Source organism: Mus pahari, chromosome 5 (genome assembly GCF_900095145.1).
Source record: "Mus pahari chromosome 5, PAHARI_EIJ_v1.1, whole genome shotgun sequence".
Taxonomy (NCBI): domain Eukaryota; kingdom Metazoa; phylum Chordata; class Mammalia; order Rodentia; family Muridae; genus Mus; species Mus pahari.
This window is the reverse complement of record NC_034594.1, coordinates 123,789,069-123,799,742: the sequence shown is the minus strand read 5'-3', so window position 1 is coordinate 123,799,742 and position 10,674 is coordinate 123,789,069. Positions and strand designations below refer to the sequence as shown.

General features: G+C 37.4%; 1 protein-coding gene across 1 annotated transcript in view; it reads left to right on the top strand.

The window, feature by feature from the left end:
• Hmcn1 (hemicentin 1) overlaps window positions 1–10,674 on the top strand; it is a 418,463-nt gene that overhangs the window by 282,171 nt on the left and 125,618 nt on the right. The window contains exons 40-43 of the mRNA XM_021197369.1: window positions 571–694; window positions 3,554–3,729; window positions 6,080–6,176; window positions 9,881–10,003. Of these exons, the coding sequence (XP_021053028.1) occupies window positions 571–694; window positions 3,554–3,729; window positions 6,080–6,176; window positions 9,881–10,003 (520 nt within the window). The remainder of the gene's footprint in view (window positions 1–570; window positions 695–3,553; window positions 3,730–6,079; window positions 6,177–9,880; window positions 10,004–10,674) is intronic.

Below are 10,674 nucleotides of genomic sequence, written 5' to 3'. Positions count from 1 at the left end.
ATTATATATATATATATATATATATATATATATATATATATATATATATATATACTTTGCATTAGACTTAATGCTATTGCACTCTTAATAGACTACAGTGTAGTGTTAAACAGTACCTTGATACACACTGGGGAGCCACAACTCTCTATGAGTTGTTTTACTGCAATCTTTGTCTTATTGCAGAGGTCTGAAACTGAACTCTATATATCTCTAACATGTGCTTGTATAGAACATAAAGTTTACCTTATGTTGTCCAATACAGAATACAGTTCTGACATTCATTTGTTCAGAATTGATGATTATAAAAGGCACAAAGTTCACATCAATATTAAAAGAAATTGCTGGATCTGTAGGATAATAGAACAATAAGTGTGGCTAATTTTTTTTAGTTAATATTATTGTGATGTTTTGCCTACTTGATCCAAGAAAGTTTTGGATAATTACCTCCTTTTATTCCCTCTTCTCCTTGGTAGGTGTTGTCTTTTTCTCCTCTCTGAATGTTTATGGAAATGATGAAAAAAACTACCTACTATTCTCATATTGGCTAATTAGCTTTGTTTTTATTGCTAGGTTCTCTCGGGGGGTCGCATCTTGGCACTGACCAGTGCTCAAATGAGTGATGCAGGACGGTACACCTGTGTGGCAGTGAATGCTGCTGGGGAGAAACAAAGGGCCATAGACCTCAGAGTCTACGGTGAGACATGTTGCTGCCTGTGTGCTGAAATAGATGCTAAGGGAGACTGTTGACAAGGAGAAACAGATAAATTGATGACTTAGCTAAACTGGCTCAAATCAAATTCTATGTCTGCTTTATGTTTGAGTTTGATTTATTTTAACCCTTTTAAGTTCCAAGGTGTTGGAACTGGGGTGATGATTCATCAGGACATTAGAGTACTTGTTTGAACACGAGAAGTTGAACTTAACTCTCTGATACCCATGTAAAAAGCTGGGTGTGGTTTTATGTGCCTATAGCCCAAGTGTTGGGGGCTGAAAAGAGGTAGTTATCTCCCAGGATCTCATTGGTCAGCTAGGCTAGCCAATCAGAACACATCAAGTTCACGAGAGACCTTGTCTCCAGGGACTAAGCAGAGAGTGATAGAGACAACTCATATTCTGCTTCAGTGCTTATAAACATATACCCCAGACACATATAGCAACACACGGTTTATATGCATATACCCAAGAGACATATAACACATATATAACAACACACAGTTTATATGCATATACACTAGACACATATAACAACATACATATAACAACACACGGCACACACCTATAAACATAAAATTTTAATTAGAGTGTGTATATCGGTACAGGGTGTTTTATAAAGCATTTCAAAGAACAAGACTGTGTCCTGCAGCTGTACATAATTTAACCATAGTGAATGTCTGTTGGAAAAGCTTTCTTTATGTATTCTACTCAAAGAATTCTATTCTATTCATCGCCTTTAACTATATTTACAGGAGACACATTCTGTGATCATTCCAGTATCCTTGAGTTGAGGGCTGTTTGAGAAATATAGGTTAAACTAGATATGAAGTCAGATAAAATTCATCATTTCTCCCCTTCTCACAATGCAGCTAGATGGTCTTAAAAGGGATAGTATTGACTCCATCTCAGAATAAGGCCCCTGAACAAAGTTGGAGGTTCAGTGACCTCAATTCATAGATGATATTTGTCAATCTACATCGTGGTATACCTTGATGCCTAAAACAGTCATAATGAAAGCATGCCCTTTAAAATTCTAGGAAGAACTTAGAACAAACATACATGGTTTGATAATTTTTAATCCAACAGGGCCAAACCTAATTCAAAATTTGATCAAACTGTAGAATTGGCCATTCTATTTAGATACTCTTTGACCAAAGCTTATTAATATATTTTGTTTTCATTATACCTTACAATGCCATTAAAATTGCCCATTTTGCCACGTTATAGTGTTCTTGATTTTGAAGAGACTATCCATACATCTTTACCCTAATGTGGCACCTATCAAAATCAATCCCACCGTGTTCTGTTCCTCAGAGGTTGCCCGAAGCTCGCTGCTGCTAGTTGATGCCTTGTGGGCTCCTCCGTGTTCAGGAATGTCACAGATCTCTGCACAGATGCTCTACTAGCCTGCTCCATGCACTCTGTGGGCCATCTTCATCTTTACAGTTCATTTATTCCTGGTTTGCTCAAGCCATGGACCCAGGGACAGCTCACAGATGTCTCCCTTGTTTCATAACCCTTTCCCTCTGCAGCAGATGTGGCACTGGAGAACTCTGGTGGCTACAGACACACAGTGTTGCTGGTCGGACTGGGACATTGATCATCACTCTACCACATGCTGGGTTACTTAGCCTAAAACAGCAGCCCATAGTCTGTAATAATATTTTTATTACCATAATCTTATGTCTACGAAAGCATTTGGAAGGCCCTTTGGGACCCAAGTGAATACAGACAGACTAGATTTTCCTGTGACCACAAAGTCAAACCCAAACAATAACCACAACAAAATTAACTATAAACATATTCCCTGGTGGTTGAGGAAATTAGTGAGAACTGGCCAAGAAAAGTTTCCCCCGTGCCTTTTTCAGAGTGGCTTTTTGTAGCAGGTCCTGATTTTGTTCGTCATTTGCCTTTTCTGAATATAGACATATACAGGCCTGAATGAGTTCTCCATGACCTGTAGTGCCTATTCTCTTTCAAAGACAACAAATCCCCTGGAGACAAAGCACAGTTTATTTTCAACACACTCCAGTGAAGGACATCCTCTTAAGTTTCTATCTTAACGTTTCAGCATCTGACAAGTCCTAAGGCCAGAGGAGTCTATTCTAATTTTGTTAGTTTCAGCAGACTTCCTTGGTTTATGCAGTTGTGACTATGTCCTGCAGCCAGTCGCTGATATTGATGTAGCCTCTTCCCTGTTCTGTGAGTCTTCCCCACAGTCTTTGTCACCATAGAAAGTTGGTACAGCAGAGAAGAGAACTTTAAAGTACAAGTCAGTAGATGCTCAGCTTTCCTACCAGCAATGGCATTTTGTGAAAATCCTTACCAGCCACCTCTTTTATATTTGCACGCTCTGATGTGAGGGCTTGATAGACAACCTCTACAGCTTCTGGCTCATCCTCTGAAAGATGTTACCTCAAATAAATATGAAACTTACTTTTTTGTGCAAAAGACACGGATAAATACTGAAATCCTATTTTTAAATTCATCGTTGTTTCCAAACTATTTTGTGGGTAATTTGCTATTTTGAAAGCCCTAAGAAGAGCCATGTAGTTCTGTGCGGTTCTTAGATGTACCTGGTGAAAGCTCTGAATTGCAAAAGCTCTTTAAAATGAAAACAATTAGTGAGTAGAGTCTTTGGTCCACAAGAATGTATTAATCAGTAATTTCACACTGCCTCTGAATAAAATGAAGCCCATAGTGTATACAAGAATGATTGTGCTCTTCCATTTTAAAAACAACATAGTTCTTCTGTGTGTATCTTATAACTTGGTCATTAATAGATATTCATAAGATGCTGGCCTGATTTATCCTGAGGAAACATTCATCTTTCGTTTAGCTCCACCCAATATCATGGGAGAAGAACAGAATGTCTCTGTCCTCATTGGCCAAGCTGTGGAGTTATTTTGTCAAAGTGATGCTGTTCCCCCACCTACTCTGATGTGGTTGAAGGATGGCCGCCCTCTGCTGAAGAGACCAGGTCTCAGTATCTCTGAAAATAGAAGTGTGCTTAAGGTAAGGCTGTAGATTCATTTCCAGTTCCCAAGGACATTGTTTCAGTGTTACATCTGTTAAACATGATGATTGTTTATAAATGTTCTAGTGTCTAATACGATTCTAGGAACTCTATGTAATGGTGCTGGTGGTCGTTTTACATTTTATGATTAAGAGAATTTAAATATTTAGTCATCCATCCGTACTTTAGCCAGAAGCCATCTAAAAAAAGCACAAATGTTATAAAAGTACTTTAAGAATTTCCTCATGCATACTCATTATAACAATCAGTAATAGCCTACTTTAGGTGCTCTGGATAAGGCTACAAAAGTTAAGACACATCTCATATCTTCAGTATCTTGTAATCTTACATAAATCCATACAAAGTTGAAGTCACTTCATCCCAGATGTACAGAACTGCTATAAATTTGGGTTGATGACCAAGTGGGTGATACTGAGTATTTGGAGAGGAATAGCAAAAGGTGAGGCTCTGCTTGCACGGAAGAATGGTTGGAGACAACCTAGTTTTATAGATCAGAGAGGAATAAAATTTCTGATTAAGGAAAGCAAGTAAGTTAGGTTGTAGGGGATGGAGAACTTCACAAAGTGAATGTTTGAGGGAATGTTGATAAAAAGTTTATCCAAGTCAAATCAAACTGGCATTGGAAGAAGACTGAGGAATTAGGCTAAAGGAACCCAAAGATTTGAATGTCCATAACCCCAGTGTGTATTTGTAAAATTCTGCTAATAGCACAACTGAGCAGTGAAAGTATAGACAAGCAATATGTCCTCTTGCTAAGAGCCGCACATTGGAGTGGAACTTCAAAACCCATCTTACTAGCTACATACAGCTTCCTTATTTAGGAGGGTTGTTACTGACAACCAAGAATATTTAGGATGTTATTGAATGTCTGCATGTGGGGAAGGTAGCAGGCTAAAGAGATTTCCCAAAGAAGACAGACACACCATGATAAATAAGACCTCAGGTGTGCTAAAGAAAGGGGCTGGGAAGATCTTGGGAATTATGAGGCTGTAATAAAAGGAAATGGTGATACAGAAAGAAAAGGTCAGGCCAGACTCACTAAGTAAACATAGATGGATGAGGCAGCCGAGCTACATAACCAAAAAGCACGGGTACTACTCATGCTCAGAGGGCGAGTCTAGTGTTCTAGAAAGCACCTGGCAAAATCTCAATGCTTAGATGTGGCTGAATGACAGAGGGAGGCATTTCGATGAACATAAATTTCAGTAGGTGTAGATGTTCTTTTCTTTAGGTAATAGGGAATAAATCCTTAGATCCACTGATGTCTTCCATGAACCCATGCCAGACACCTGGGATGTACAAGTCCCATTGGCAGGAGTAGAGAGAAAACCCATACAATGAGACATTCTACTGAATCCACCCCTAACTGGTTAGTTAATACTATCTTAAGAATATACCCAGCATTTTTTCTCACACATAAGACTAAATTAAATATGGAATTTCGCCTTTTTTTCTTTTTTCTTTTCCTTTGCTGAGAGTACACTAGACACTTGACACTCCATTAATGTTCCAATAACCAACCTCCTCATTCTAAAAACTTCCTGTGAGCTCTACAGTGTGTTGGTTTCCTTTGCCTTGATGTGAACATGAAACTTGACAGAACAACCTAAGTTAAAAAAAAAGAAAAAGAAAATACTTCTTTGGGCATATCATTTTAAAGCATTTCAGCTGACTATAACAGAGAGGGGATAGTAGATGGCACTGGGTTGAATAGCAAAGACTGTGAAGAATCTGAGAGAAATGGAGGCCGCTGGGGCCACATCTGACCCTTAAGGGCATCCTTATAGTAGGCTGCTTTATCCAGAGACAAAGACACACCACAACATACTGGTCCCACCTTGGCACTGGGAGCTGGTGAGGACATTTTCAGGAAAGGCACTTGACCTCAACATTGTATATCTATTTTATAGTGCAAATTTTATTTAATCCAGCTTCAAGTGTAGGCCAATTTTAAATTCCCACATTGCTCAAAATCCAAGTCCAAAGTCGCTTCTGGACTGAACACAATCTCTTGGCTGAGAGCCTTCCAACAATTTTTTAAGTTACGTACTTTCAATTTATAATGGTAAGGAATAAACAGCCTAATTCTAAGAGAGAAGAATGGAGGGATAAAAAAAAAAAGTGGCATAAAGTCTCATTTTTAATTATTTGTTTAAAAATTTCACTTCCTGAAATAATGAAATGATTTTTACATTGACTCACTTAGAAAATGATATTTTTAAATAAAGAGATATGGAGAGAACCTTTTCTCTTAATTTTGATGGTCGATATAATGTTGAGAGGGAGGGACTGGTTTCTAAGCATGACTTTTGATTTTTTTTACTTGAGATTGAAGATGCTCAGGCCGGAGACACTGGTCGTTACACCTGTGAAGCAATGAATGTTGCTGGAAAAACAGAGAAAAACTACAATGTTAACATCTGGGGTAAGTATAATGAGCACTTGTCAAACCCAGCAGGGAGCTTGTGATTTGCTTTTCCTTACTGCTTCTGTTGTTAAGATGCATTCCTCCACTGCAACGCTATATAGAAATGATCAGTTTCCTGAGTATCCACTCAGTGAGGCCCTGAGCATAAACCTGTTAGTCATTTCTACTTCAGTGTGACATGGTTCCTCTCTCCAGCCTAACATACCTGTTAGCGTTTACAGCCAGGGCTTCTACTCTTGGGCTTTTTCTAGACTCTAGTGGTGGTGGTTCCTCAAGTGAGAGTAAATTTAAAAGGCATGTTACATATGCAAATTGAGCTTATGCTGTGTAAGGCAGCAGAGGAGATTGCCGTACTAATTAAGAAGCTATTATCACTTGAAATGTTTGACATTTGCTACTAAGATAATTCACACTGCCTTGGCTATGATTGTCTACTAATTGTATTGAAATGCTTCCACTTCCAACATTTTAACCATTATTTTAAAAAGCACTTTGCATCTCTCTTTGTGGCATAAAGTCTCATTTTTAGTTATTTGTTTTCATTTTCACTTCCTGAAATGATGAAATGAGTTTGACTCACTTAGAAAATGACATTTTAAAATAAAAAGATATGTAGAGAAAGTTTCCTCTTAATTTTGAAGGACAATTTAATTTTAAAAGCATACATGTGTGTGGAAATAAGTTGCTAAAAATAGTGATCATTTTAATATTACTGCAGTAAAGTGTAATAAAAGCTACTGCTCACTCTGTAAGAAGATGAAACTGTTTACCACATAGAAAGTTTATATTGAGTGTATATGAATTATGCATCCTCAATTTCTATTCCTAGCTCTTCCCATTTTTTCTGCCTCTCCATTTCACCTTTTTCTTTTTCATTTCTTTCAAATGAGAAAACAATTCCCATATCTCTCAATTTGAACAGGACACTGAGCTGAAAGTTATAAAGGGCGAGAGGGTGGCTACAGACAGGAAACTGGGACTCGCGGTCACCTAGAAAGTAAGCTTGTGCCACACGCTTTCTCTCAGATGTGGACTCCAAAACCAAGACAAACAGAAAACCTGAAAGTGGCAGAGAACATTAGGGAGGAGAAGGGGGTGGGGGAAAGGAAATAAAGGAGAGGGGAGGATGGAGATGGAGGTAGATATGAACAAAAAATAAAGTGCGTGTAGTAGAAGTGCCAAGTGAAACCAATTAACAAAACAAGGGAGGCAGAAACAGGGGGCTTTTGAGGTGTATGTGGATCAACACTGTGAAGTTATCCACCACATGGTCGGAAATGTAAACAAAGTTAGAGACATAGCTCTCTGTACAGAGAGACTGAGATTCCTTAAGGAAATGTGGACAGAAGACTGCTATACAGAAGATCTTCCAAAAGTACTGTATGTACACGGGGATAGAAAAGGGGCCCTAAGTGGGAAACTGAATAGTCAAACAGGCAAGAGGAAAATCTATGAAAAAGGATGGTATGAAAACTAAGGACAGCAATGTCCCCAGAAAAATAAAATAGGTAATGAATAGCTTGTACATAGATGGATGAATAGGTTAATGGATAATGTGATATACCGCAGAGAAATCACTACATATAAACTGTAAGATGTCCTTTACTAGTATATATGCTAATGTCTATGAAACAAAGAGTTTAACAGTGGAAATCAGAATGCAAAATATACAATAATGAATGACAAGGGAGATGTTTAAGATAGCGGGGATTGGATCATTTGAAAACATGCATGTGTTCTCTGTTTCCATGTGTAGTGACTAATGAGAAAGAGGAAATTTTCAAGTTCAAAAGCTCTTTAAACAGTTAATTTAAATGTAAGAGATATTTTATGTTAGAAAGAAAGAAAGATGTGAGGGGTTATGTGACGTGTAATTGAGACCATATGCATGAGTAGACATTGAGTGTGGATAGGATGAAGGCAATAATGGACATGAAGGACAGGCTCAATCTGTGAACTCAGCATTGCTCACCATGGACAGAAGAAAGAAAGGAAATAAGTGGTAGAAAGGCAGAGAGGCTGGATTGGCAAATGCTCTTCAATCAATGCATTTCATTCTAAGTGTCAGAGAGCATATCAAAGAGTTTTAAAGAATAACTGGGATGCTCAGATATATGTTTTTTAAAGAAAGCAGCTATACTTTAGATGTGGTTAAGAAACTGAATCTAGATGAACTGAGCCTACTTATCTGTGTTCCTCGATCTGCTGGAAGAAGAGCTGCTGTACACAGTTGTGGACAGGTCGAGATTGGCAGTGCTTCTCGAGCATCATATGTGGCATATGATGTAACAATCAGTTTGCTGTATAATCTAGAGTCCAGATAGAGTCTTCATTAGGTTCATAACCATGTATACCCATGGAAGCCACAGGGCTGGATAAGGATGAGGTGAGAGTGGAGATTATGAGTTTAGAGAAGTGTCAATCAGTGGCTGTGCCGTTCGCTTTTGTGTAACTCATTGCCTGCTGGATACTTGATGTCGTTAAACAATGTAAAATCCATCTAGAGGAAAGGTAATGCTAAATAAGAATGAATAGTCGGGCAATTGAGAATATTGGCAAAAAGAGAGTGTGAAGTTATTGATTATGAAATCTAAGATGCAAAGAGGTCAATAAACAAGAGAAGAACTGAATATGGCGAAATTCGAGAGGCAAAAGGACTCAAGATTCAATTAGGATGGTGACTTGAGAACTGGAATCACTTGAGGGAGAAAGTAAGAATCTGGTAATCTTCAAACCATGGCTGAATTTATGAACACACAGGAGGATTGTATAGTTTCTGATGGAGTAAAGGAAGAACATACAAAAGAACTGAATCAGTGGATATTTAAACCAGATATTTATTCATGTAGATATTGCCTTCCTACAGAATGACAGGTCTTGGTGTGAAGAGGAAGAACAAAAACAAGTTTAGTGGCCAATTAATAAGTAGATGGATGGCAGATTCACAGATATAAAAATAAATAGAAAGAAAGAAAGAAAGAAAGAAAGAAAGAAAGAAAGAAAGAAAGAAAGAAAGAAAGAAAGAAAGGAAAGGAAAGAAAGATAGAAAGATAGAAATTCATGAGTGTCAGAAGAATAGAATTGTTTGTCCAGAGGTAGCTGATTAAGGATGAAACTTCAGTGGGGCATGGAATGGGTTCTATAACCACTCAATTCCCAGTAACTGGAAGAATGAATATCTTCCATGTGGTAATACTGCGGTGTTCCTGGGGGAGGGGAGAGGTTAGTCAATCTTCAGACCGAAACTCCTTTGAAAGAAGCTTAATGTTCAAGACTGATTTGGAGTGCTTCAGACCAATGAAGAACAAGGTGTATAATCTAGAATAATTGAGTGTTTACCTTTAGGGTGGAATCCTTTCCTCCATTCTTTACTGTACATTATTTGCCTATTGTTCTCTAGTTATATTTAGCATCTAAGATGTCAAAGCTTATTGAGCATGAGTGTATCAGCATTTTCACACCAATGTTTGAATATCTATAATAAACTATGCTATTCTGAGTACTTCAGTTATAGAATTTCTGATAGTAGGAAATTCTGTTATTAGAAATTACTTGCATTCTTTGGAGGTGACATTTAACCTTTTCTATTACATCATTTGGGTAGAAGCCCATTCTAATATGGGTAAAAGTGTTAGGGAAACTATATGACTCAAAAACTGTAAAAGCAATACTTTCTTTTCTTTTCTTTTCTTTTCTCTTAGTACCACCTAGTATTTATGGCTCTGATGAGCTTGTGCAACTTACAGCCATTGAAGGAAATCTTATCACTCTCCTATGTGAATCAAGTGGAATCCCACCCCCAGATCTTACATGGAAGAAGAAAGGTCAGTTTGTATCCCTAAAAATCTTAAATGACAGATAGATAGATAGATAGATAGATAGATAGATAGATAGATAGATAGATGATTGATAGACTGACAGACAGATAGAATGAAAGATAGATTTTTAGCTAACATGTCAATTTGTTAAAGAAACAAAAAGGGTTCGAGTGGTGGTTCAGAGGTTAAGAGCACTGGTTACTCTTTCAGAGGGCCTGTTCAATTCCCAGCACCCATATGGCAGCTCACAACTGTCTGTAATAAAAGTTCCAGGGGATCCACTATCCTTACATTAGCATATATGCAGGTAAAAAAACCAAAGTATATAAAACATAGATAGATAGATAGATAGATAGATAGATAGATAGATAGATAGATAGATAGATAGATAGATAGATAACAAAAACATTAACAACAGAAACCTTTCCAGACAATCGCATACTAAATGCTAGAGATAGCAATAGCTTTGTAATAATTTCCAACATGTGATATTTCAATATTATCTCAATGAAGATCATTTTCAAACTGTTTACCAGACAAATCAATTTTCTGCATTGTGTCCTTGCTTTTTAATCAAAAGTATTATAGAACATCTCTAATCACCAAGAGTCTACCATTCAAGGAATTATTGTTTTCTTCACGAACATCCTTAAATTATTTTCTAAAATAAACATTTA